Here is a 26,813-nt window from a genome sequence, read left to right on the forward strand (position 1 = left end):
TGTCGCCAGGCACGTCATCGCCATCAGACCACGACAATGGCCGATTTCGAGAGGACCGTGCTAGAGTTCTACCAGCTTCCGTCATCCTATCCATCCGAATGGCCGGCTGAGAAGGACGCTGAAGATGCGGCAACGGACGGGACAGATGCCTGGGGTAACAATAGGCGATTGTCCTCTTACCAGGCTCTCGAGTCTGCCGTCAATGAACGGCGCAGTTTCTTGGGAGGCGCCGATGGCAAGGGGGGCATGAATAGTCTCGTGCAGCGAGACGAGCCGGACCCTCTCGGTTTCTCCGACAGCGTTGTTCGCAGTTTAAAGAACTTGGGGCTGCCCGTGCAAGACGACATTCGCCTCAGTATGTACCGAACACTCCATCACCCGACCTCACATCCCGGAAACTGACCAAAGTGCTCCAGGAAATCGATTCCTCCTCTCGTCGACCACATTCTCACCAGCTCTATTTCTCTCCCAAATGCACTCGGATGCAGACACGCGGAATCTGCTACAAGGACTAGATGCACTCTCTGCTTCCATCGATCAAAAGTCTGCGTCTCTCAAGGTCCTTGTCGAATCCAATTTCGAGCGATTCGTAAAGGCTAAAGCAACTATCGATAATGTCTACAAGGAAATGAAGTATCGCGGAGAGGATCCACAGACGAAGACGCACTCGCGACATGCCAGCCGCAGCAGTTTTCGCAACAGCGGTACCAAGCTTGCTTTTAATAACCAATTGGCATTCTCTGTCTCTGACAGTAGAAAGAAGAACGCCCTTACCAAGGAGAGCGAATATGGTGTTCTCGGCATCAAAGCTCCACTACTGGACGTTTCTGCCAAAGCCGAAGAAGTATGGGGCCCCGCGCTTGGCGGCCGCGAGAAGGAGGAACATCTCAAAGATGTCTCAATTTATATGTCAAAGTTCAGAGAATATGTCGACCTGAGCGGAGTTGTCGCGGATAGCATCAAGCGAAAAGATTACGAAAGCTTGGTTGAGAGCTATAACCGCGCGAGAACATTTGCCGACCAAGCTCGCCACTTGGGCAAGCAGCTAAAAGGTGCCACGCCCGACGATGCACAGTTGTATCAGATTCTGCTCGCGGCCCGCATGTGGCATGACGTCAATCGTCAGGTGGAGTCTTTCAAGACAGAAATCTGGAAGAAGCTGTCTTCATGTTCGTCTCATTCGAAACTCAATGCTGCGGCTGGCCGCGTGCAAGATCAGCATATTGAATTAATCAGCTTACTGTTGGAACTCGGAGTCAAGGAAAGCCCCATCTGGGTCTGGTTAATAAGTCGATATGATCATTTGAAGAGTAAGATTCAGGTGACAGGTGACCGTCAAAAGACAGAAATCGAAGTTCTGCGACGACGGCTAGCCGTCGGCGAGAAACCGACTCCCAAGCAGGCTGGTATGTACCTGAATGGCCTCGGCAGGCAAGCAATGGACCGCAAACCTCCGGTCAATGATTCGGTTGAAGTCATTGAACTCTGGGAGAAGATGTACACTTTCCTGAGCAATCTCATCTCTTCACAAGGTATAATGGGTGAAATTGTCGAGTTTTGGTCCCTCGCTCAGGGCTTTATTGATGGCAGAACCCAGCGGACTTTACCTATTGGCTACAACGGGGAGTCTCAAGTTCATCACGAATTGTCCGGCGAACGCGTCAGCCAATTATCACAAGGCGCAAGAGAACTTGTCGAGCAAATAAGAGAGCACATCTACGCATTCTTTGCTGGGCTACCACCTGAAGACATATCAATACTTCTCTCACCTTTAACTCCTAACCCTGGCTCGCCAGCATCGAACAGTGCTGGCATTGCTGGCTCTCTCTCACCAACAGCTTTACGTGATCCACGCTTCAATTTCGATCCTAGCAACCCGCCGCCTCCATCTCCTAGTAAGGGGGAGCCGTGGGAGAAGCTTGCATTCTGGCCTCCTTGGTCCAATTCGCTCAGTGGTGTCCATTACTTGTCCAGAATGCTTGCACTAGTTGGATCGGGGGCGTCAGAGTTGGCTACTATTACCCCTGTGGCAGCTGCTAACGGAGCCAACCAAGAGTTGGAACGACTGAAGCTTCTCATCAGTGCCTCTCGGGAGCGATGCGTCACGGCCCTCTGCGCAGCATGGAACCGTGATGCTGAAAACATTAAGCATGTGGAAGATTGGCAGCGCTCCAGTGAGGGGGGCGACGTTACCAGAATGCCGGCTAGCTTTGCTGCATTCGAGGGAACCCTTCTCACCGGTATGCAGAAGATTCTTTATATCGCAGATGCAACAACAGAGCAGGGCGCGCCGAGCATTGTTATGCCCCCACCGCCCAAGCTACTTCAGATGGTTCGAAGCCAATACGTTACGACTTTGTATAAGGCTTTGAGCGGGATGGTAGAGAATGCAGAGCGGTCTCTGAAAATAACTGACGAAGATGACTGGTCGCAAGCCGCTGCAGTGTACACTAGCACCTCGTCGGCTGGCAAGAGCACGCTAGATGCTGGTGATCGCAACGTTCGAATGCTTTTGACTCTCAGCAATCTGCAAGCTTTGCGCTCTCAAGTCGTTCCAGGCCTGAACTCGCAGTTCGAAAACGCCTTCTCGGTGAAGCTGACTGATGAGTCCAAGACCATCAAGGACGTCCTGGGACAAATCGACGCTCGCTTGTTCCAATCATACACCAAGCATTCCATCGAAAAGCTTCGCGACATTATTCAGACTGGTCTGGCATCACCAAACTGGGTCTGCAAACCAAATCAGAGGCCTTCCGCGGCCAAACCTTATATCTATGAGGCTCTGCTAACACTGGTGCTCGTGCATTCCCAAGTCTCCACGACGGCACCTTCTTTAACGCCTCAAGTACTGAGCTTCTTACTGGAGCAGACGTCTTTGCAGCTGCTTGAGACCTTTCGCACACGGCCCAAATATTCGCTTGAAGCACTGATGCAGGCAACACTCGACGTGGAGTTTGTGGCGCAAACTCTAAGCCACTACACCACAGACCGCGCCTCGGAGCTGCAGAGCCAAATATACCAAGAGCTCGATGGGCGGACGGATAATGATGCGCGAGCGCGCCTGCAGGGTGAGCTGCCCGAGATGCGCAACGTGCTCAAGAAGCTGCGAGAAAACAGCAAGAACGAGTTTGCCTGCTTCAGGAAGCCAAAGCGGGCTGTAGCAGCGGGTGCGACAGCCACCAAGCAGGACGGACAGAGCGGTGCGGGTAGCGGGACAGTAGCCTAGAAGAACTACTCTCGACGCTGACTGCAGTTTCTCTGCATTCGTCCTCGAACAGGGCCTCTCGTTTATCATGTTCAGTGTATTAGGCAAGCCTTGACCTTAATATTTGGGGTTTGACGGGCGTAGAATGGGACCTGATTGGGACACAATTTGTGTGTGAAGTAGGCAAGATATGAATACAATGAAAATGGCATGCATCATGACTTGAACATGCAGTGCAATGCACTGGGATATTCCAGTACGGCGCTGTAGAATGCTCAGAACTCTTTAAAAGCTCAATAATGGAACGAAATCATGTTCATGCATCATTATTTTGTTGGCTGCCTAGTTATTTTCGCTATCCATAAAACGCCAGGTCCTCATCCTATTGGTTTCCCCCCATCACTTTGTCGCCTGTAGCGCGATCTTGTCAGGTGGTAAAAAGAGCAAACTGAAGCCGCAGGAAAAACTTTTCAAATTCATCATCATCATCCGTCATTATCTTCAAGATGAGCAGTTTTCTATGTTGGGGAATTTGGAAGGAGAAGGTGGGAGCAAAACATGAGCTCCAAAGAACGAGAGTCGGCGGGAGAGAACTGAGAGCCCTTTTGTCGGTTCTCAATCGAGTCATCTATGGTACAGCTGTCAGTTTATGAATGCGATTTCTGTTGGAAGTTGTGTTTTGAAGGCACAGCTTCGCATTGACGTACATTCGAGATCGAGTTTCTGGAAGTAAGCGGTAATAGCAGGATCTTGGCTTTGGGCGACGAGCTTCCCATGTTCGTCGCGCAACGTCTGCGGAAGCGCCTTGCGAATGGCGAGCAGCATCTTGAGCAGGCCGGCGAGGTTGCCGCCCTGCTGCGCAAAGACGCTGGGGTCGCGCTCCAGCGGCCAGCCGGGGCGCAGGTGGTCCTGCTCCCACGCCTTGAACGCCCACGTCGACTTTTCAACGCAATTTAGGAAGACGAGCGCCGTGAGGAACATTTTGAAGCCGACTTTGGTCTTGCTGTCTGTGAGCAAGCGGTCCATGTGGTTGAGCAGGCTCCTGGAGGTGCAGTTGGCTTTGCGCTCGGCCGCAGCGTTGAGCTGCATGCAAATCATTGTGTAAATGTCGGCATCGTTTTCATTCTGCGCCTCATTGATCCATCGCGCGTCACTGTTTTCTTCAGCCGGGCGCTCCAGAATCGTCCATTGTCTCTCGCGGTCTATACTCTCAACGAGACCCCACAACTCCAGGGCCTTGCTCAGGAGGTCGTCTTCCTCCAGAGCCTGCTGCTCAACGGCAGTCTCAAGCGTGATGCGGGTGAATTTCGACGGCTCTCGTTCAATGAAAAGTGGCAAGACGTCTCGCATGTATGACTCAATCTTGCTAGGAAGGTCCTCGGTGTCCTGATCAATCATTATCGCCTGCTGAAATGCTTCCTTGCTGTTTCGAGCTTCGGCCTGGCTCTCATTGGGTTCTAAAAGCGCCTCCATTGTGCCTAGAACAATGCGCTTCTCTGCTTCCGGAAAATGGGAGACTTCAATCACACTCCCGTTATTGGTCAGTTGCAGTTGCTCTTTGAGAAGATTGATGCGGTTTTGAGACAATACCACTTGAACCCCTGCTGAGTACAAGTCAAGCTGCTCGTGCAATCGCGTGCGCACACAGCCCGTTCGCCACACACGCGGAGCCAACACTTTTCTGCACGTGTCACATGGGTCTCCCTTGCCGCAATTCTTGCGAAGAATGCGGCATCGAATGCAGGCACCGATTTTGCGAACCTCTTGCACTTCTTTACGACGCGCTGGCGTAAATCTTGATCGGGAATGGCGAGGCCGACCGAGTATAGAAGCATCGCTAGTATCCATGCGTGTGCCGCCTCGATTGAGAGGCGCAGGTGGTGTCTGATGCTCCGCCAGAAGCGGGACAGCCGCGGTAGCCGTGAGGTACGTCATTTCACCCCAGGGCTGGGCGGCGTTCGCGTCGTTGGTGGCCGGCGGCGAGGCATCAGGAAGATTATCGGTTTCGGCGGCCGATGGTGTGACTGGAGGGGGCTCACTATCAACTAGTTGAGGATCGAGGAAGGACTGGTTTAGACGGGCTGCTGCTGCAACGGCGACAGAAATGTTGTTTGTGTCGGGAAAGGGTAATAATGCCTGCAGTCTCTCCTCAGCCGACAATTCCACTCCGTTTGACGAAACGTGGGCGACATCCATGTTCAAGTCGATCTTGGACGCATTCGCTTCGTCAGGTTCGGCCTCGTTGGGTATCCGCTTGTTGTTGGCTGCGAGATTGTTGCGCTCTTCATAGCCCGCGGGTGGGTTATCAAGGGTAAATTGCTCGTGAAGCTCAAATCTTCCATTCGAGTGCACATCGTCTGCAGTACCGGGGACATCCTGCCCTTTAGGCTGTGTGCGGTTGTTTTCGTTAAGATCAACCTGCCGAGAGGCTTCAGCCAAAGTCTCCAAAGCACTCCATTCCTGAGGCAGGACGCTAGAAGCGACAGGGCGTGCACCTCTAGGCCCAATTCCATTATGTTGTCGTTCGGCAGCGGCAGCACGAGCACTGGAAAGCCCATGGAGCTCGAGGCAGGCTCGCATGCGATCCGAATCGGAGATGGCGGGGCATTTTTTGGTGATGTGAGCCGTCAGACTATCGATTCGACCTTTGGGAAAATTTTCACCACATCGCTTGCAGGTGTGTTGATAGCGATTACTATTGTCATTGAGTTTAGCCCCGCGGACAAAGTACTCAAGGATAAGCGGGTTGGGCTTTCGTCCCATGGCGACGCAGAGGCCTGTGGCGGGTTTGGTTGAAGAGTGGGTTGAAGCCAGGGCCAAAGTTTTGACGCCTGGACAGAGGAGCCAGGACTGCTTCCCGGTGCCGTTCCAGAACGCGCACCAGGAGTATCGAAAGCCGTCCCCAAAAAAACGACGACGAAACGACGCACGGCGCAAAACAACAGCCGGACACTGTTAGTGCAGAGCTTGAGCAGTGGCAGATTCGCCCAGATGGTGATTCTGCCTGTGTTGACCGACAAAATTCTCACACCGACTTGGGCCTGGAAGATTTTGATGCACCAGTGATGCGCTAGGCGGGGCGACTTTGATCCGCTCGATCTGGTGGGGCCGATACGCCACTAGTCCGAGAAGAGGCAGCAGTACAGGGTAGGCTGTTTAAACTGGAAATCTACACGTTTGGCAAGAGTCAAACGGATGCATCTCTAGTCGCGGCAGTAGTATGGGTCTGTTGCTGTCGTTTCTTTGCTGTGATAATATCTCTGACATTGAAAGTTTTCTTTGGGTAGTGGTCATTCTGCACCCCCGTGACAGAAACATGGAGAGACTTGCATGGGTATCCCAGCTTGACGCTGGGGAGAAGCATATTTTAACAGGCGGTGCTTCGTAGAAATCTGCCTTTTTCCTTTACAGAGGGATTGCAAATAGGACATATGAGCAAGGAATGCGGTGGTTTTATCTTCCAGAGATCTTGGACAGCTCTGCCAAATTCTCGAGCCACCATTGTTTTGGCCCCTGGAGATCGATCGACTGCGCTTCGAGACGACGCAAATCGCAGTACGGAGGGACTACCTAAGTACGTTAGTAACTACTTAGGCTCAACGTACTTAGTGGTCGATAATAGCTAAGGTAGTTCCAGTTACAGGCACATGGTTCACTAATTGATCGAGACGTTGCGCACATCCGTGCCCAGAACATGGTTAGTGCCAATTCCCACTTATTCGCTGGTCGAACTGGAAAGGAGGTTCGCGTTTGGCAGGCTTCTTAGTACATCTTTCCCATGTCCCTCCGTACCATCTCCTCATCGCAACTGATCGTTTCAGCTGTCATTTATGCCCTACTTGTACACCAGCGTGAGTAGATTGCAATGTCTCCGCCGTCAGAAGATCAATACGACGTCTACCCAGTTCATTTGGGGGATGCTGCTTCGATGAACGAAAAGTTTGTCTCTTGGCTTTTCAGATTCAATGATGTTTTGGACGTGGACAAACTTCATGTCGCGCTTGCGCAGCTGCTTGAGCATGGTGATTGGCGTAAGCTTGGCGGGCGCCTTCAAAGAACCGTCAGTCATCTGTATCTGTAGGAATAATTTCGAGCTGACGCTGCAGTAGCCTGATGGAAATTTGGAGTTGCGCGTTCGTCGACGCTTTACTGACGATCAACCAGCCGTGGCTTTCACCAAGCAAGACTTGTCGACTATGAGCATAAGCGAGCACGATCTTGCCAAGCACTTACCCAAGCCTTGCGATTTGCCCTACTCTCAGTCTATTGCTGGGAACATGGACTTTCGGAGTTTTGCCGTACCGAATGACTTTCCGTCTAGCATGAAACAGTTTGTGGTGATGCAGGCGCCGCAGATTGCATTGCTTACAACCTCGTTTAAAGATGCAACTCTGGTTTCCGTCGTTTGGCCGCATACACTGTTTGATGGCGTTGGATTGACTCATTTATTACATGGCTGGTCATTAACGCTAGCCGGTAGAGATGAAGATATACCCCCCGTCCTAGGAGCTAAAAAAGACGTCCTTGACGCACTTGACACCGACACGCAGCCCGCGGAAGTGGCTTTTGCCGGCCCCAAACTTGTGAAGGGCTTGGATCTGTTTCTTTTTATCGTCTTATTTCTATGGCGCAGGCTATTCTATACACCCCGAGATACTCGAACAATTTTCCTGCCGCGGGCAGCAGTGGATCAAATCAGCCTCGAGGCAAAGAAGCATTCAGGTGATGCCTTCATCACCGAAGGCGACGCCATTTCAGCCTGGGTTGTCAAGTCAATCACCTCTGCGGAGCCTAAGCCGCATCCAGTCACCGTAATGCACCTGGTGAACGGGCGAGGAAGATTGAAGTGTCTTGCCAGCAGCGGGGGTGTATACCTTCAGAATATTGTCAGCACAGCATTCTGCCATTTGAGCTCAAAAGTCTCGGGCGCATCTGTCGGAGAGATTGCTGCGGAAAGCAGGCGTCAAATCACAAAGCAGTCGTCGGAGGAGCAAATGACTCTACTTTTGAGACGCGTGAGGGAGAGTTTACGGAATAAGAAGCGTGCAAAGCTTGAGTTCCTGGAGACGCCGCACTCGCGCGTCATCTTTACAAACAACTTGACCAAAGCATCGTATGTGCAGACGGCAGACTTTAGCCCAGCAGTGATCCGTCGCGGCCAGGATGACGAATCGAGACGAAATCCTAAAGGCACAATGGTCAACTATCTGCACCTCGTGGTCAAGGGCCATATTACGGCGACGGACAACTTTTACGTCATTGGCAAAGATCATGGCGATAATTACTGGCTCATGGCAACTGTTTCCGACAAGGCCTGGGTAAAGGTCGATGAGTCGCTAGCACGGCTACGGACGGATGAATAATCGTCTTGTTCCTTGTCATTTTGATGCTGTACTACATGTTTCAAAACCTTGATCTAACACTGGCTCTCGTCGTTCCGCTTATTCAGTCTTGGCCCAGAATGTACTACTGTCAATGGGCAATGCCGATGTTCGTCTCCCCTCGATGCTGCTCGTCAATAGTGAAACTTTCCCATTTGAGAGCAGCTCGGACTCCTTCATCCACTCACAGGTGTCTGTTGACGGCATGCGACAATTGAGCTTCAACAGTGCATCGCCTAGCTCCGCATTAGTGCCCTAGCAAGCCCAGCTTATCATCTCCGCACTCGGTCTGACAGACTATTTCTCCTCGCAAAGTGAATTGAATGCTGGCAGCGTTGGGATCTCCGTTCAGCGATAGAACAAAGCATGAAAGCCGTTTTGCTGTTCGTGTTGGCGGTCGTGGTGGCCGCAGTGCCGGCTGTGGGTGCCGATCTGTCCAAGTTTGCATTGACAGATGTATGTATTTGTACATGAGAAGACGACTTCTCTCAAATGCTGATGAAATTACCAGACTGGCTCAATCGGAGGAGGAAACACATTTCCCGGTGTTTCGCGTCCGTTTAGTATGGTCAAGCTCGGCCCAGATCTGTATTCTGGAACCGATGCCTATTCTGGCTACCTAGCCAATGGTAACTTTACCGGCTTCTCTATGCTTCATGAGAGCGGCACCGGCGGTGCTCCCAAATACGGAGTCGTGTCTCAGATACCTGTTGTAGGCCACATTGATGACCCTTTCGTCCAAAACACCAACGATACCCGCGTTGAGCCCGACTACACTGAAGTTGGATACTACAGAGCAAAACTTGGGTCGGGAACGACGGTCGAGCTGGCCGCAACTACAAAGGCCGGCTTACTGCAATATGTATTTCCGAAAACCAACAAATCCTTGAACATTTGGGTCGACGTCTCTCATGTCTTGTCATCGTATCGTGGACAAGGTCTAGGCCAAGACTACCTCGGCGGAGATATCAAAGTCTTGGACGAGCCTGACAGGCCAGGTTTGGTGTACTACACTGGCTCAGGTACGTATGATAATGTAGGTACACCATTCATGATCACAAAGTCGTCGAAACTGACCTCTACACAGGGATGGAACAGAGCTTCTCCTTGGGCAGTCTTCTTTTGCGGCTACTTTGATGCGCCCGCCACACATAAAGTCTTCCATAGCCCGGACAGCAAAACTGGCAAAGGGAAATACGCGATGCAGGCACCCCGTGTTGGAGCTCTATTTGCCTTTAATCAAACCGTGGTAGTGTCTCGCGTGGGCGTCTCGTTCATCTCGACCCAGCAGGCTTGCGATTGTGTGGCGAGGGAAATTCCCCGTGGCACCAAGATTCGAGACGTTCAAGACGAGACACGGAAGGAGTGGAATAAACAAGTATTCAGCAAAGTTACCACGACGGAAACAAACACCACCAAGCTCAACCAACTGTACAGTGCACTGTACTTTATGCATCTGCTGCCGCAGAACAAGACTGGCGAGAATCCGCTCTGGAAATCTGACGAACCATATTACGATGACATCTTCACATTTTGGGATATTGTAAGCAAGTTTTCATCAACTCCTTGAGCTCCTCAAGCTGACGAAATCAAACGTAGTATCGCTGCACAACCAGTTTGCTTCATGTGCTACAGCCCACATACTACGAAGAGCTCCTCCGCTCCATGATTGACATTGGGCGCCATGTTGGGTGGGTTTCGGATGCGCGATCGTCCTTTTCCAACGGCGCCGTCCAAGGCGGCTCCAACTCGGACAATGTCTTTGCGGATGCATATGTCAAGGGCGTACGTGGCAAAATCAACTGGGCGGACGCTTTCGCATCCATGGTCAAGAATGCCGAAGAGGTTCCCCCAAACAACAACGACTCTCGTGATTCCACGGGGTCTACGCGCGAAGGCCGCAGTGCTCTTCCAGACTGGCTTGAATACGGCTACATTACCCCCAAGTTTTCCAGATCTGTTAGCCGTGCGGTGGAATAGTACGTTGTCCTGTTCGCTAGCTGCTTGGGCAGTGTTGCTAATTGTCTCCAGTTCGGTCAATGACTTTTCTCTGGCCAGTGTCGCTGCAGGTTTGGGCAAAGATGCCGAATTTGACAAGTACTTTCAACGCTCTCACAGCTGGCGTAACCACTGGAACACCAACATGACGGCGCTGGGGTTCACCGGCTTTGTTGGTCCGCGAAACACGTCCGGCTTCATTCCCCAGGACCCCCTGTCGTGCGGTGGCTGCTACTGGCGCGACTACTATTATCAGGCGCTTCCCTGGGAATACTCCTTCAACGCGCATCATGACCTCGCCAAGCTCATTGAGCTTTGCAACGGCACTGAGACGTTTGTCAAGCGTCTTGAAAAGACGTTTGAGCCAGGCGTCTTCTCTGGCAACGCCGCGTTTGGCCACACGCTCTTCAACCCGGGAAACGAGCCGAGCTTCACGACGCCCTACTTGTACAACTTTGTCAACCGCCAGGACCTGGCGGTCGAGCGCAGCCGCTTCGTTGCCAAGTCCTACTACCGCCCGACCCCCGATGGTCTGCCTGGCAACAGCGACGCCGGTGCCATGGAGTCGTGGCTGCTGTGGAACATGATTGGTCTTTATCCAATGACGGGGCAGACGACCTTTTTCATCGGCTCGCCCTGGTTCTCCGACCTGACCATTGCTCTCGACGGCGGCAAGACGCTCAAGGTGACGACCAAGGGCGGCTCCGAGGACGCATACCAAGTGCAGTCTCTCAAGGTCAACGGGAAGCAGTGGGACAAGAGCTGGGTGAGCTGGTACGACGTCTTTGCAGACGGCGGCACGCTCGAGTTTGTGCTCGGCCCCAAGGCGGCCCTCTGGGCAACTGGTGAAGGCCCTCCAAGCCCAGGAAGTATGAGTGCCAAAGAAGCCAAAGCGTACTTGAGGAATCAAGTTGAAAAAAGTGTCAGTAGAGCGGATTTTGGTGCGCCGCCGCGTGAAGCACTTTGATGGATGGATGGACTGTGTCCCTCATTCTTAGTGGCCCTAGAAAACGGACAACGAGAGAGCTGACCCAGGCCGGTGAAAGAAAGCATGGAATAGACATCATCTTCCAGTTCCTTTAGCCGAAATGTGTTTGATTGCAGACAGATTTCACTAAGAGCAAAGAGGCGCCAGACATGTACATCAGGCAGAGCCCACGATGGGCTCATCCCAGCAATCCTCCCACTCTGTCTTGCCAGATGCCCAAAACGCGCGAAGCTTATCCACAACTGTAATAAAAGAACATGCCGTAATTGGCATTGCCAAAATGGCCTCTAAACAGCCCTCAATAAACTCTCGATCTTTCGTAGTACCGTCCGCCGCGGCCACACCAGCCACGAGCAACGGCCAGACCAATGACGTCTTATACTTTAGCAAATCCCAGCTCCTTCTCATCAAGGACAACAGTTCCTCCCTGTGTTGAATTCGCAGGGAGTCGAGCACGCTGCGCCCCGGAAGCCTTGCATAGTAGGCCGTTGCAATGTCCGCCGAAGAGGCCACCCACGCTTCCGGCAGCGTCAGAATGCCGTAGAGACGGATGGCGAGTGGAAAGACGCGGCCCATGACACGCCCAATGTCGACTTCGCCCTGCCACGACTTTGACTCGGCCCAGGCGTCTGCGTCGAAGCGCCATGTCGTGTTGAAAATGTCCTGCACTGCGAGCGCGAGGTTGGCTTTTCGAGGAGGTCGGTTGTAGGCGACGGAGACGCGCAGCCTGGTAATGTGGACAAGGAGAGGGTACAGTGCCGCCGGGCAAGGCGCAAAACAGGCGTTGCTGAGCGCCGCTCTCAGCTCATCGTCGGTAAACTCTTCGAGGCCCTCGAGCTGCTGCTTTGCCGGGCTGGTTGTGTTTGCGTGGATAATGTTTCTGCATTCATTGCAAAATTCTTTGTCAATATCTGTACCCGGGACTAATCAAGTCGAACGTTTCCCGTACTCTACCGCAAAGTTTAGATAAAGGGGCGCGTCCTTTAGTTTGAGGACCTGCTTGATGCCGCCTCGGTGTTGGATATACGCAATGAAGCCTTTGAGATGAGCTCGCCACAAGACTCTCCGCAAGTACAAATCAAGCACAAGCAAATGTCGCATCTCCATAAAGGCCGGAGCCTCATTCGGATGCAACGCCTCGTCTCGAAACTTTTCATTGACGACTTTGATGGCGTCAATCATGTTGCGCGAGTAGCGGTCCCAGGACTTTTCAAAAGCTGCGTCTTGGCCGGCTTTTAGAAGCCTGCCGCGGGCTTTGGAGGCCTTTGAGATTTGGTCACAGATGATTTGTCCGAGAAAGGCCGTCCGGTTGTAGCCGGGCAGGTGGAAAGGAGGATCGTTGAACTGGCCCTTTTCAGATACACGACCTGGCCTGACCACTTCAAAGTCTTATGGGACAAGCATTCGTCGGCGTTAGCCGCAACAAAAGAAAAGAAGAAAAAAGAAAAAAGAAAATCAGAACAGGGCGAGATGCTCACAGTACCGGATCCCCTCTAGGTAATCCCAGCTAGGAGGCTCAATCTCCGCGGAGACAATGTGTCTCTCATGGCTTTGACGTCTGGCCGCAGGACTATCGAGGCTACCAACGGCATGTATGTCACTATCAATGCCGGGTGGCGGCAGCTCATACCCACGACAGACGACATGGCTGGCGGTGCAGCGACGACAGACTGGTCTTAGCTCATCGCATTTCACACGACGTGCACTAATGACTGATTAGAAGATTTGGCCGCAGCAAGAACAAGGGAAACAAAGCGAAATAGGCAAAAGAACGAAAAACATTAAACAAGGAAATGAAAGCAAGTATGTATGATAATAATCAACACCATCTCGATGGGGGCCAATACCGGCATGTGATACAACCTGTCCTCGCTCTCGTGGCCCATCTCTTTTTCCTTGGTTTAGTATTAGTGGGAGTTTCGAGGCTCGTCAAACTACCGTAGCTTGGCAATGTAGGCCGGGTTTCAATGACGAATTCGTAATTCATGACTGCATAAGGTGGCACGCAGGGAATTCCAGAGCAGCATGAATCTACTGTGCGGGGGGGAAGCCCATCTTATTATATAGCTCGTGGTTGGCAAGGGTTGTATTTATTACCAGAACCTAGAAGCAGGGGGCCATAAAAATTGCCAAGATTCAGCTATGAAGTGAGAAAGCGGCGATCCATGCCAAACTATGCCATTCTTGGTGCAACTTTGAAACCACTGCATAGCTTACGGGAAGGCTGAAATGCCGTGTCTAAATGTAGAACAACGCGAGTCAAGTGCGTAAGATGACGGCCTGATTGCCAGTTTATATTGTTTACCGCGATATCAACCCTTAAAATCAGGATTTGTGCCCGAGAAACACACCTACCCGTAAATTTTGTGATGCTGTGCAACTAAAATCGACCCATTCGCCTTTATCAACAAAACAGTTTTTTGCACGTCCCTTGTCCACTCTTAGCTGCTGCTTCCCCAGACATTACGAAACTCCTCACTGTCGTGTAAGTTGTATTGCGGGGTGCTATTTTCATCGACGTTTTCCGCAGATGCAGCGTTGTCCTCGTGCGAGGCAGCTGCGGACGGACTTGCAGCTCCATCACGGGCCTGAGCAGCGCTTGTTCCAGCGCCATAGTCGGTATCTGCCAGAAGCGCCGCTGCCTCGGGCTCGGGATGATGGACCACAGCCTTCTTCGGCTTCTTCTTCTTTTTGATCACAGCCACGACCGGTGGTTCTTGAGGGCCACCTGGTTTTTGTGGGCTAGCTTTTGCTTTTGGAGAACTTGGCTTTGCTGGCAAAGCCGAACTACGCCTTTGCGGCGTGCCTAATCGAGGAGCAGGCGAGTAAGCGCCGCGGCTGCTGAATGATGAGCCGTATCGCTCTCTCAACGGTTCATTAGCCGTGATGACAGGATACTAGAGACCGCTAGTTAGTTGCAGCTACACAAGTGACGACGACGGATAACTTGCATTCCAGTCTCCATGTTCTAATTGGCGCGCTTGATCGTACATGCGCTCCTCTTCCGGGTCTAGTTCGAGCTCGTCAAATGTGCCCATTGAGCTCTCTCGCTGTGAATCTTGATTGGCTGAACCGCCTTCGCCATTGTCGAGCAGCGGCGATGAAGAGGTAACTCCAGGTTTGGGGAGCCAATACTTGCCCTTGCCGCCTCTTTTATAGCGCATTCCTTCATCCAGTCTGGCAAATCGAGAGCGCGAGTCTGCATGTGCTATGACCTTGTCGCCAGAGTCAAAGTTACGATAGCCGTATTTATCGCCCCTGAACGTCTCTTTTGAATCTTCGATGAGATCTTTCGTGCCGAAAGCGTCGCGAAGCGCCCTTGTGAGTGGCATACGAGCAGACAGGATGCTGTTATCTGCAAAGTCGTACCAAGAAAAGGCATACCAATGCACCACGGCAAAAATGGGCATCTCGAGACAAATCAAGAAGTCTTGAATGGCTGCCGCCAAGTTGTCACGGGTGTAGCCTTGAACGTTGTCTGGAATAGCTCCGAGCCAGACCAGAATGCCCAAGAAGAAACCTTGCCAATACGAGGCAAAGATGATGAGCTTGATGGAGAGGAATTTGGGCACTGGCCGGAACGGTTTCAGATCGTGGTGCATGCAGACCCAGAAAAGGCCCAGCGCGTATAGACTGACGGTGACACTAAGGTTGTAAATGATACCACTCCAAAAGTAGCCAGAGCTGGCGGCAATATATCCTTCTTGATAGGTCCCGGTGGCTTTCATGATGACGGCAGCTAACGCGAGAATGGGCTTGAGCCAAGCATACTGTAGGATGCCACGTTTGATAGAGAGAAAGGTATAGGGATCGGATATGTCGACTTTGGGTAGGACATGGTTGAGGGGCCAAAGGTGCTGTACTGGAGCACGTCCGTGTGCCATGACGATGAGGGATCTCTCACCGCCGAGGTAGTTTATTAGGAGCTGGAAGAAGGTGTAGATTGTGAAAGCCTCGTAAATATCGCGAATGGGGTCGATGAACTGGGCGGCTGTGAGAGAGACCATGCTTGTCCAAGATGCTATCGAGTAAATGGGCACCATGAGGAGAATTCGAACGACGTAGCGCTGGAGTAAGGGCTTGCGATAGTTCTTTGCTTGGAGCCATATGGATCTAGATGGAAGGGCTGGTCAGTTTCTGGATGGACGAAAGAGACAAGGGCAGCTCGACACGAACATGACAGATACGACTGTGGCGATGATGGAGGCGACACCAGCTATGATAGTCGTGTATCCCTTGAACTTGGCGCCAGTCCCTCCATTTGAGGTTGTGTAGTTGTCGATGTCCATGGCTGCGGCTGCGGCTGCGGCTCGAGGAGCCAAAGCTAGAAGCAGGACAGGAGAAGTCGAGATGGAGGACGGGGACAGGATCAGCTCATGGCTATTGGGGCTGCGAAAAAAAAAAAAAACAAATGGGAAGGCTGAGAGGCCGATTAGGGTACCCGAGTGGCACAATGTTGAGATAGTCGAGGCGAGCCTTGCCAGGGACGATGACGAAACGCAAAGGACAAAGTTGGGGCAGAGGGTGTAGAGGTGTGGAAAGCGTGACGAGTACAGCTTGGAGATGCGCGCACCTTGGGCGCAAGTCGGCGGCAACCAGTCTGAGTCCACGTAATGATACCTACCTACCTTAGAAACATTGGTAGATGATGATGAAACATTCAGGCAAGTTGGCAAGAATATAATTCACCCAATAAGTAAGGTAGTCATAGTCAATCACAGCGCTGAGCTTGGTGCAACGCCCTGTAAAGCCACGCCAGTGCCAACTACGACACACTATATTTTACTGGCTGGCAGCCTCTGTCCAGGCAGCAGTCTCAGATGCTGCAGCAGCCACACGCACACGCTGCGAGGCTCCTGGGTAGGCTGAACTTCTAATTTTTGAAGTCGAGGCATTTTCGAAAGAATCTTCATATATTTGTTACTTTTCTTTACTGCTTGTAAATAAGCTATATTCTCGGTATCTCATCTTGACGAAAACCGCGGGATCTAGTGGTTGGCGCGTATGTACAGTGGGTTGTAGGTGCCCAGGGGCCCCGCTTGATTGCAGTAGCGTCATCACTGGCAGCCAAAGACCTTACCTTTTAGCTTGCGTGCTTGCTACCTACCTACCTACCTAGGCACGAGGTATTCCGATTGTTAGGGGATGCCTCATGAACATCATTTTCGCATCTGCCCACGCTCCCGCGCACATCCAGTGTTGTCGAGCTGTTAGCCCTTGCAGCTTCAATTTCATCATGCGCGCCATCTTCGAGATTCGGTAATCGGCAAAACCCTGCTTCCTGCGGCACGATTGAAGCTTGGTCGCGATTGCTCCGCGACCCTCCCCATCATGTCTGGGTGGGAGCAATCACTCGCCCCCAGGTTAGCAGGTCTTCCAGACTTCAACTAGTGAGCAATCTTTCTGCACTGCCCGACCATCACTCGCAATCTTAACAATAAAAAGCAAATTTTTCATCTTCCTGCTCATCTCCGGCTTGCTCTCCATCTTCTTCCTCCTCTACTTCAATCGGCTCTTCGGCTCGATAGTCTCCTACGCGATTCGAACATGGACCTGGCACCGATATAAGGTTTTTCTCGACATTCAGGCTCTTCAAGTGTCATTGCTCGCCGGTCGAATCTTCTTCTCGGGCTTGCGCTATCACGGCGTCAATGAATCATTCCTAATTCAGCATGGCGACATCACCTGGCGGTACTGGCTGCGGAGGGTGCGCGAAGCCGACGTTCTAGACGACAAGCACTCACAAGGCAATCACCCTTCTAGTAACGATAGCAACTCAAAGCTTCCATGCCGTATCAATGTCAGTTTGGTTGGCTTGGAGTGGTTTGTCTACAATCGCAGTCCAGCCTACGAAGGAGTTCTGGCTGGTCTGAAGCAAGCTGATGCAGCACGCTCCTCCTCCAACGACGTGTACCACGAGAAACCGAGCGCTGCAGAAAAACCACGTAGGCGAAACTTGAATGGGATTGATCAGCTTGAAGAGATATTCCCATCATCGCGAAACGGTCGACCAGCCACGGGGCGACAAAACAGCTCTCAAGACGACAGCGTTGCCGGGGATTTTGGTAGAATTTCAGAGCCAGAAACACCATTTATACTGCAATGGTTGCCTATACACATCGAATGCAGGACAGCCGCTGCTGTAATCGGAAATGATAACACTAGAGCTATCCTAGTTGCCAAAGCAAGCGGCCTAACGTGCGATGTCGATGCGGGAGCAGCCAGCACGCCAGACCCATACCGTCAGCTTTTCGATGTCGATTTTGATCACCCTATCGTTGAATTCAAGGACAACAATGACTTCAAAGAGGACCAGCCTACCCGCGCCACCAAAGAACGCGAGATTGGAATCCATTTCGACTCTCAACCCTCAAGAAACTGGTTCCGCCACAGGCGGCGCAAGCTCGTCTCATCTTTGCGCAACATGGTACCTTATTGGAGAAGATCGGTCGAGTCATTTTCGGCTGGTTCGCGCACAGAACACGGCACTAGGGATTCGCAAATTCCCGCGTCAAATCGCTGGCAAGGTCTATCTCGGTATCTTGACGATCGTGACCAAGATGACAAGGCTCGATGGAACTCGGTCGAGTATGCTGCTGTGACCACCATCATGGACTCACCTTCTGCTCATCTGCAGGTATACTGGGATGCTGTTGCCAAGGTGACGCAACAAAACTCTCGCCCTAACACTGCTGACTCCCTCTTGCATGTCAACGGCGGCGATGCGCCTGCGTGGGGGATTCACTTTACTATTCGGGGTGGTACTATGAACTATGGACCCTGGGCCGATCGACAACGGGCGGACTTGCAACGCGTCTTCATACCTGGACTAGCCAAAGATGCTACACCTGCAAAGCCGCTGACCCCAGGGGATTGGAGAGTCGCCACAGAGTTCAAGCTCTTGATTGAGCTAGAAGACACTGTCACACTTCGAATACCGATTCGAGAAGAGTCAAAAAACTGGCGCTGGCGTGGTAAAGAGCCCCCTGTCAACCAGCAAGGGCCTCTGAATCGAAAGCAACGTAACAAGGCTAAGAAGAAGAGCAAAACAGACGTCCAGACTCGTCCTGTCGGATGGCTCGAGTTTAAACTGCCAAAGAACGCCTCAGTCAAATACTCGATGGATATGCTTGCCCGACTGGGTGGTTATAAGAACACGCTTCGAGTTGATTTGCCAACCTCTGAGCTGTGGAGCAGTGTCAACCATGATCTTCTTTGGCGCTCTGGTCCCCAGAGCATTGTCTGTGATTTGTCAAACCCTCTCACGTGGAACACGCTTCGAAATTGGCACTTCAATATCACAACTGATGACATGAAGCTATACCTGCTTCGCGATCACATCTTTCTTTTGATAGACTTGGTGAATGACTGGGCTAGTGGACCACCTTCCGATTACCTCGTCTTCACACCTTTCAACTATCATTTACATCTACAGCTTCGGAATCTGCAAGCATACATTAATATCAATGATGGCAACATTATCGATAACGCAACATCGCATGACGAAAACAACTTTTTAGTCCTCTCGACTCCCGCTTTGACTACCGAAGCTACAATTCCGCTCGACAAGTACATACCAGCAAAGAATTCCATTCCTTTCAATGTTCGAGCTGAAACGCTCACTTTAGCCGCGAGAACGCCTCAATGGAATACAGATTCAGCATTCTTGGACTCGGCCCTACTTGGCAACGCGGAAGGCCTAGTTATTTCAGGCAGCTATCAATATAATGCGTCAACCTCATCAGCCAACACGGACACATTGGTCTTGAACGTTTATGGCCAATCTCCCCACGTCACCGCCCATGGCTTTCTCGTACGATATCTCATGCTGCTCAAGGACAATTATTTTGGCGAACATGTACACTTTCGCACGGTCGACGAGTACCAAGAGCAGATTCAATTACAAGCTCAAGGAGACGGCGATGGCAAAATGGGACCACCGGTTAAGAAGTCGAATGACTTGGACGTGATACTTTCTGTCAAAGTGGACGATCCCCAGATTATTGTGCCAACGAATCTGTACTCTGCGAACCGCTATATTCAAGGAGAACTCGCAAGCCTGGCTGTCGACCTACGGTTTACCAACTATTACATGGATTTGGAGCTAGACCTGAGTCCACTAAGTCTGTCTCTCGGTGCCGGTAATCGAACAGACTCACCAAGCTTATCGACCTCGAACACACAGCTTTTCATAGATGGCATTCGTGTTTTTGGTCACAGAGCGTTTGGACTGCCACCTGCCGAGCCTACATACCTTTGTAACTGGGATGTTTCTGTTGGCGCAGTTCGCGGTGGCTGTAATGCAGAGTTTCTATCTGCCCTTACCAAGGGTGCATCTGCTTTCGGCTTCACATTTGATGACGTTGAGAATGCATTGGTGCCGTATTCGTCCCTCGTCTTCCACGACATTACGTTCATCAGAGCGCAAGTAGACGGCGTCTCACTATGGATACATTTGCCTGATGCTGCATTCCTGATCTCGACGGGCACGATTGACGTGAATAGCAATGATTGGGCTCGGTCACATTACTCCAAAAGAGCAAACGTGACTGTCCCCAACATTCAAATATCATGTGTCGATGCTGAATCTGCGGCCGAACACAAGTCCCGCCACCACCACCCAGTCAAGACCGATGCATATCTGCGAATGGACATCCAGCTTGGTTCAATTGGGCGCAAAGTGAATTTTGCAGAAGAACGCAAGGCACAACAGGAGCTAGTGCGACGAGAAGATCAACGCACAGGCAGGACGCCCTTTTTGGTTTTCGACGAATTGCTCGATGAATTCATACCCGAACAAGTAGATGTCCCTGCTCAGTGTGCCCCGCCGCCACCATATCCAGTTGATGAGCTCGAGTTTGACAATGATTCTGCCGAAAGCATTCGATCGTCGAGGTCTTCTCGTAGGATTAGACGCCAAGGATCATTTCTGTCCTTTGCTAGCTCTGGAAGTGGAAGCAGCGTAAGGCGCAGAATTGCAGGCGTTCGGGGGCATACGAAGCTGCCTCCACAGGCGTCATCTCTACGCAGCCGGTTGCAACTGCCGAGCTATACCCCTTCTACAAGCGCAGCAGAAGATGGGAGAAATCGGAGCTATAGCCATCCCACTGTCACATTCTCTAGCCCTTACTTTGCCCCCCATTTCTCCATGGATGGCATTCAGCCGGACCTGCGCCAACTTGGAACCTTGGAAGGGGATGATGCCAACTGGGACGACCCGTTTCGAAATCCGTCAGCTCAACTCTCTGACATTGATCCGCGAAGTATCAGCGAAGAATTCGCTTACTCTGGCGCCATTGTTGAAGTTCCCTCTGGTATCACTGCTTTTGTGAACCCAGAAGCTGTTAAGCATGTAAACTCTCTGCTTGAAGTATTGCATCCAAGTAGCCCAGAAGACTTATTGGATAGTCTGCAAGTGAACTCTATCAAAGAGATCTACAGCGCGAAGCAACGCAGTAACGCAGCAGGCGATATGACAGACCTGCTCGTCCGACTTCCTGGCGCCCATATTCGCTTTTTGAACTCGTCGACCTTGGACAGCTCTGACTCATCCTCGGAAGAAGTCGATCAGTATGATTTGCAGTTCTCCAATGTCAGCCTTGTTACCCGAACTGTGCTAGAGCGAAATAGCACTTCAGCGATGCACGACAAGTCTAGAACATCCTTGCAGCTGCGCATGAGCAACGCTGAACTCTCAGCAACAGAAAGACTCAGCACGGCGCCTAAAGCTCAAGCCGCTGTGATGATGCAAATTGACCAGGTTCTGGTATCCCTGGGGTCGAAAGACGTGACATACCTTGATGTGGACATTGGATCTGTTGTCGGCAGTACAGCTTCTGGCGCCATTGAGTACCTGGCGACTCTGATACATCGTACAGGAAACGTTGCTTCAGAATTGTCAAATCTACTCGCCCAATCTTCGCAGCGACAGCAAAACCGCCTACAGTACTGCTGCTGCCGTTTGTTAGATCTTGGTCGGTCGACCAATGACCCCCCGTTTCTTATTCGACCCTCAGCAGTACTTCGGTCAGTGAACCAACACCTGAGGACTGTTGATTCTTGGAAACTGGCCATGCGACTGCGGCAAATCTGGACACTATTGCCACAGGCCGATAAAATCCGTCTCACGCAAGCTTGCAGCACAGGAACAGGACAGCTGCCTCATAACGCAGCTCAGGCTGCCATAGAAGCATTTCAGCATTGGAGAAGCTGGGACCTCGAAGATCCCCGACAGACCGTCTTGCTGAGAAAGGTGTTTGGCCCCATGAAGACCCCGGTTGAACAACAAGGCGACGAGCGTCTCTTCCTAAGTGCGTGCAGACTTGGCGAGTTGCAATTCATTCTTGATCCTGGTCCAAAACAGAATCGTGTCACTGTCAAAGACCTCAGTAGTAGGTTCGAGCGCAAGCCTGATGCCTCAGTTGGAGCACAACTTGGCATACAAGGCATGGATGATCTTCTCAATACTGTGGACATTTCCTGCTCTGATGTTCATGTAGATCTGAATTGGGAACTTTTGGAGCTCGGCCAAACAGTCTTGAAGCTTTACAATCGAAGTCAGCCGGCAGTTGTCGCGACACCCAAGAAACCAAAACCAAAGGTGGCTGACAAAGAAGCTCATCGCATGGCTTTGCACGTCTTTTGTGAGATTGAAAACGGCTCTCTCAATCTAGAGACCATCAACCTTCGCTTCTGCAACCATTTGAGCGGTTTCAAATCCTCGGCACTGCTGTACAGGCTAGAGAGTGGCAGAGAATTCAACAGCCTCATGCTGAATTGCGACGCTGTCACGTCAAGGATGCATGGCCATTCTTCCTTGTTATGGACCTGCCAGCTGCTGAGTCCATCAGTGACTATCTCGCAGGATATCCCTGAAGGCAAAGCTCAGCCAATCCACGCCATCAAAGGAGCTGCTAGCAGTCGCGGCCTATCGGTCACCGTCGAAAAAGATATAATGGGTCTCTTGGAGATTGTTGATCTTGTTATCAGGGATGAAGGCGCACAGCTGGCCCAACTCCAGACGTACATGCCGAAATCCCAGACGAAAACGCAGTCCCCATACATTGCTGGCCAACTGGCAAGCTTCAAGATCAACATGGTCATGTTTCTCGACGGGTACTCTATCAGCGTGCCGTTGCTTCAGTCCTTGACTTATAAAGTAGCTGGAGACGTGGCGCGAGCAGCATTTGCTGCGAATCATGGGAAAGAACTTGTGTTTGACTTTGATGTGAAAGACAATTCACACGACATCCAAATGAATGTAAACAACAAATTGCAGAGTATCTCGATCTTGCAAATGCCGCCAACAAATGGTCGAGTTACAACTCGCGGGGAAAGCTCCGAGCGCACAATCAATGTTCTCTTATCAATCGAGGTCATTCGTCTTGACGCATCAGCTATCTACAGCTTGCTGACAGCTGTGAATCGGCCGCAGATCAGTGCAGAAATCGAAGATATCCAAGAACAACTGAAGTCGATCCAGGAACATGTGGGCGAACTTTCCGATTCCAAGCCTCCCCGGCATATACCCGCGACAGTCACAGCGAGCAGTACAAAGACGATTCAGCTGCCTATTATTTACGATGTACACTTGACTTTGGCTGGATTCGAGGCGCTCACCAAGACGTTCCTCAAAAAACCAGAAGAGCCATTCGCACACTTACTTTTCGCGCTTGACAAATTTCGTCTACAGGCATCGAACAGGAACGTTTCCTCGGGGGTTATTATGAAATATCCTGAGCTGAGCCTGCATTTGCAGAATATTGGCTTCGATGTACGTCGAGGCCACGAAGGGAAAACCAGATCATGTGGCAACCTCGGAGCAAGTGTCACTGTAAACGCCGGCTCAAGAAGATCACGAGACGGGAAAGAGGAATGGATTTTTAATTTTATGAGTGATGATCTTCATGTTATTCTGTCACCTGAAACTGTCTCGACGGTCATCGACATTCTTGGCTATATGAGCTCAAGAATCAAAGATCTGGATACGTCCCGCGAGCTGGAATATCTGCGCAAATTGAGACAATCCAAGCCACGCATTTCGATCAACGACGACGATGTATCTGGAGCAGATGAGGAGGACCTGCTTGATTCAGTCTTGTCGTCTGTGGTGTACCGGTTCCAGCTGCGAAACATTCGTGCTAGCTGGGATGTTGCTAAAGAGGCCGATCATACTTCAGATGACAAGGAAGATCTTCATTTCTCCATATCCTTGATTGAGTTTGGCACCAGAAGCAAGAAATCTGCTCGACTAACCATTGAAGACTTGCAGCTACAGATGGTGCCACCTGGACATGAAAGGGGGACAAGATCCCTTCACTCGGCTCTCTTACCTGAAGTCACGTTTAACGTTGCGTACATTTCTACAGCTGATGCTCGGCGTCTTGCCTTTCAAGCATTCGGCAAATCATTGGATTTGAGACTCACATCATCGTTTATTCTGCCCGCTGCCCACTTGGTGCAATCAATATCCTTGTCGGCCAAAAACGTACAGGAAGCCTCTGCACAATGGACGACGGACACTGTGCAAGACACGTCCAACAAAGAGCCCGTCGAGATACCCTCCATCAAACAACGCTCCATTATAGGCAACAAGCGACTTGAAAGCCTCCTGCTAGACGCTGACTTTGCTGGAGCCGTTGTCCATGTATCCAGCAGTAACAAGGAACAAAGTCACAATGGGCCATCTCTTGGAGGTAAATACGGCCAGTTCAATGTGGATGACTCCGGAAGCAGTGCAGTCCTACGCAGCCCTGGAGTGGCATTCAAGGGAGAGTTTCGCGATGACGGCAAAGCGGATCCGTCGCTCTTTGCCGAAATCAAGATTGATGCGTCTGAAAACATTCTATATCCTTCGGTCGTTCCTTTAGTTCTCGATATCTTGTCAAATATCAAGGAAGTTGTGAGCGACAAAGACGACGGACAAAAAGCTCCCGCGCCACCTAAGCTTAAGCCTCAGAAAACAGGCGAAGAGGATAATATTCTCACTGCGGACCCCAGTACCGTTATTGGCCGGCTGAAACTGAATCTGGGTTTGAGAATCTGCGAGCAGAAGTTTTCTTTGAGCTGCCAGCCTATTGCCCGAGTTGCTGCTACAACAAGCTTCGATCACTTCTATCTCACCTTCAATACGATTACCTCACATGAGCATGGCGACTTCTTCGCTATTTCCGGAGTTCTGACGAAACCGCAGGCATCCGTCAAGCATGTATATTCAAGAGAGCCAACAGCTAGCTTTGCTCTTGATACAGTCACCCTGTCTCTTATGAACAGCAAGCATGTTAGTGGCGTGAGTGGAGTCTCGGCCATTCTCAACGTCAGTCCAATGGCCATCTCTGTCAACGCACGTCAGGCACCAGATTTCCTGCTTTTCCGAGAAATTTGGTACCCAGAGGAGCTGCGCCACGCTGATTCGGCGCCAGTGGCAAAGCTAGAAACGGAGACTTCCCAAGTTCATTTGGTTCAACGATATCAGCAAGTTGCTGCCACTGCTGCCTTCCCCTGGACCGCTACCGTCTCGATTGCAGCGCTGGATGTGAGCATCGATCTTGGCCAGTCTATTGGAAAATCTGTGTTTCAAATTCAAGAGTTGTGGGTTTCCTCCAAGAAAACATCAGACTGGGAGCAGAACCTATGCTTGGGGTTTGGCAAGATCGGTATCGACTCTACTGGCCGTTTGAGTGGTTTCATTGCTCTGGAGCACTTCCGACTCCGAACGTCAATTCAGTGGCCAAAGCGCGAGGAGGCGTTGAATGAGACGCCTTTGGTTCAAGCTGCACTGGCATTCAAGGCTCTTCAAATCAAAGCAGCTTTTGACTATCAGGCATTCCTCGTCGGAGATGTAACGTCGCTCGAATTCTTGATGTACAATGTCCGGGAAAGCAGACACGGCAGCGGAGACCGTCTTGTGGCAATCTTCAACGGCGACGCGATCCAGCTCTTCGGCACCACCTCTTCGGCTGCACAGGGGGTGGCTGCGTACCAGGCACTAAAGAGGCTTGTTCAAGAGAACAAAGAAAGCTACGAGTCATCTCTAAAGGAGATTGAAAAGTTCATCAACCGTAAGTCGGTCGGTGGACGGAGTAGCTTGCAGCCGCGAAGCACCATCCCCAAGCTTCCTGAGAATGACACCATGTCCAAGTCGCCCATTTCTCTGGACACGGATGTTGTCGTGACGCTGCGCGCACTAAATCTCGGCGTCTTTCCCAGCACATTCTCCGACCACCAAGTCTTCAAGATGGAAGCACTGGACGCCTATGCGAGGTTTGCAGCCAGCATGAAGGAGCGAAAGATTCATAGCTTACTGCGCATGACCTTGGGACAGCTCCGCGTCGGCTTGGCAGGCGTGCGAAACGTGGAAGCTCCACGAACATTGAGCGAGATGCGGGTTGAGGACGTCGTGGAGAGATCAACAGGCTCCCGCGGCGGTACCATTCTCAAAGTGCCCTACGTAGAGGCGCTCATGGAGACGTGGCAGTCGCCCAACACCAACCACATCGACTACAAGTTCAAGAGCGCCTTTGAGGGTAAAGTCGAGGTTGGATGGAACTACTCGCGCATCAGCTACATCCGCGGCATGCTGGCAAACCACAACAAGTCTCTGGAGCAGGTTTGGGGCCGCCAGCTGCCCCTGACGGCGGTCAAGATTACCGGCGTGCCGGGCCTCGGCACCGAGAAGAAGAGCACGGAAAGCCTCGCCGGCGGTGGGCTCCTGAACCAGGACCGCACCGGCGAGGAGGGCGAGGATCAGGAGTCGCCGGCGGCGCAGCAGGGCAAGATCACGGCCGAGGTCAACGTGCCGCAGTCCAAGTACAACTACACCGCGCTCGAGGAGCCCATCATTGAAACGCCGCAGCTGCGCGACATGGGCGAGGCGACGCCGCCACTCGAGTGGATTGGTCTGCAGCGCGACAGGCTGCCCAACTTGACGCACCAGATTGTGATTGTGGCTCTATTGGAGTTGGCGGGCGAGGTCGAAGACGCATATGAACGTATCTTGGGATCATCTTGAGGAAAGAGCATGTCTTTCTCTCTGTATATTTTCTTATGAATAATGTGTATAATCTACTAATGTATATTTCTTTCTTACAAAAACAATGGTCATTTCTCATGCTATCAAAAGTAGGCCTCGCTGCCTGGCGTTCTTTGGCAGCTGCTCGGATCCGGTGTTGCTTTAAACCGACATCTTCCTCGAAGTTGGAGGGTAAAGAGGGATTTGGGGAACATGGCTATGCACAGTAGC

At 51.5% G+C, this 26,813-nt stretch overlaps 7 protein-coding genes across 7 annotated transcripts; 4 read left to right on the forward strand and 3 right to left on the reverse strand.

Moving 5' to 3' along the window:
- Positions 1 to 36: 36 nt before the first annotated feature.
- BBA_01697 (exocyst complex component Sec5) lies at positions 37 to 3,226 on the forward strand (the record flags this gene model as incomplete). The annotated part of the gene is made up of 2 exons (XM_008596794.1): positions 37 to 355; positions 417 to 3,226. The coding sequence occupies 2 exons, from the start codon at positions 37 to 39 to the stop codon at positions 3,224 to 3,226; spliced, it is 3,129 nt and encodes a 1,042-aa protein (XP_008595016.1).
- Positions 3,227 to 3,723: 497 nt separating this feature from the next.
- On the reverse strand, positions 3,724 to 5,968 carry BBA_01698 (Putative Zn(II)2Cys6 transcription factor; the record flags this gene model as incomplete). Its single annotated transcript, XM_008596795.1, has 2 exons — positions 3,724 to 3,833; positions 3,913 to 5,968. The coding sequence occupies 2 exons, from the start codon at positions 5,966 to 5,968 to the stop codon at positions 3,724 to 3,726; spliced, it is 2,166 nt and encodes a 721-aa protein (XP_008595017.1).
- Positions 5,969 to 7,070: 1,102 nt separating this feature from the next.
- BBA_01699 (LysR family regulatory protein) lies at positions 7,071 to 8,568 on the forward strand (the record flags this gene model as incomplete). Its single annotated transcript, XM_008596796.1, has 2 exons — positions 7,071 to 7,265; positions 7,315 to 8,568. 2 exons carry the CDS (start codon positions 7,071 to 7,073, stop codon positions 8,566 to 8,568), a joined length of 1,449 nt encoding a protein of 482 aa, XP_008595018.1.
- A 384-nt stretch (positions 8,569 to 8,952) lies between these two features.
- On the forward strand, positions 8,953 to 11,551 carry BBA_01700 (glycosyl hydrolase family 92; the record flags this gene model as incomplete). Its single annotated transcript, XM_008596797.1, has 4 exons — positions 8,953 to 9,042; positions 9,098 to 10,129; positions 10,186 to 10,565; positions 10,618 to 11,551. 4 exons carry the CDS (start codon positions 8,953 to 8,955, stop codon positions 11,549 to 11,551), a joined length of 2,436 nt encoding a protein of 811 aa, XP_008595019.1.
- Positions 11,552 to 11,728: 177 nt separating this feature from the next.
- Positions 11,729 to 13,218, reverse strand: BBA_01701 (C6 finger domain protein; the record flags this gene model as incomplete). The annotated part of the gene is made up of 3 exons (XM_008596798.1): positions 11,729 to 12,452; positions 12,522 to 12,951; positions 13,203 to 13,218. The coding sequence occupies 3 exons, from the start codon at positions 13,216 to 13,218 to the stop codon at positions 11,729 to 11,731; spliced, it is 1,170 nt and encodes a 389-aa protein (XP_008595020.1).
- Positions 13,219 to 14,013: 795 nt separating this feature from the next.
- Positions 14,014 to 15,861, reverse strand: BBA_01702 (DUF300 family protein; the record flags this gene model as incomplete). The annotated part of the gene is made up of 3 exons (XM_008596799.1): positions 14,014 to 14,469; positions 14,500 to 15,685; positions 15,749 to 15,861. The coding sequence occupies 3 exons, from the start codon at positions 15,859 to 15,861 to the stop codon at positions 14,014 to 14,016; spliced, it is 1,755 nt and encodes a 584-aa protein (XP_008595021.1).
- Positions 15,862 to 16,903: 1,042 nt separating this feature from the next.
- On the forward strand, positions 16,904 to 26,582 carry BBA_01703 (fermentation associated protein; the record flags this gene model as incomplete). Its single annotated transcript, XM_008596800.1, has 2 exons — positions 16,904 to 16,962; positions 17,018 to 26,582. The coding sequence occupies 2 exons, from the start codon at positions 16,904 to 16,906 to the stop codon at positions 26,580 to 26,582; spliced, it is 9,624 nt and encodes a 3,207-aa protein (XP_008595022.1).
- Positions 26,583 to 26,813: the final 231 nt, after the last annotated feature.

This window comes from Beauveria bassiana (genome assembly GCF_000280675.1).
Source record: "Beauveria bassiana ARSEF 2860 unplaced genomic scaffold BBA_S00003, whole genome shotgun sequence".
NCBI classification, from domain to species: domain Eukaryota; kingdom Fungi; phylum Ascomycota; class Sordariomycetes; order Hypocreales; family Cordycipitaceae; genus Beauveria; species Beauveria bassiana.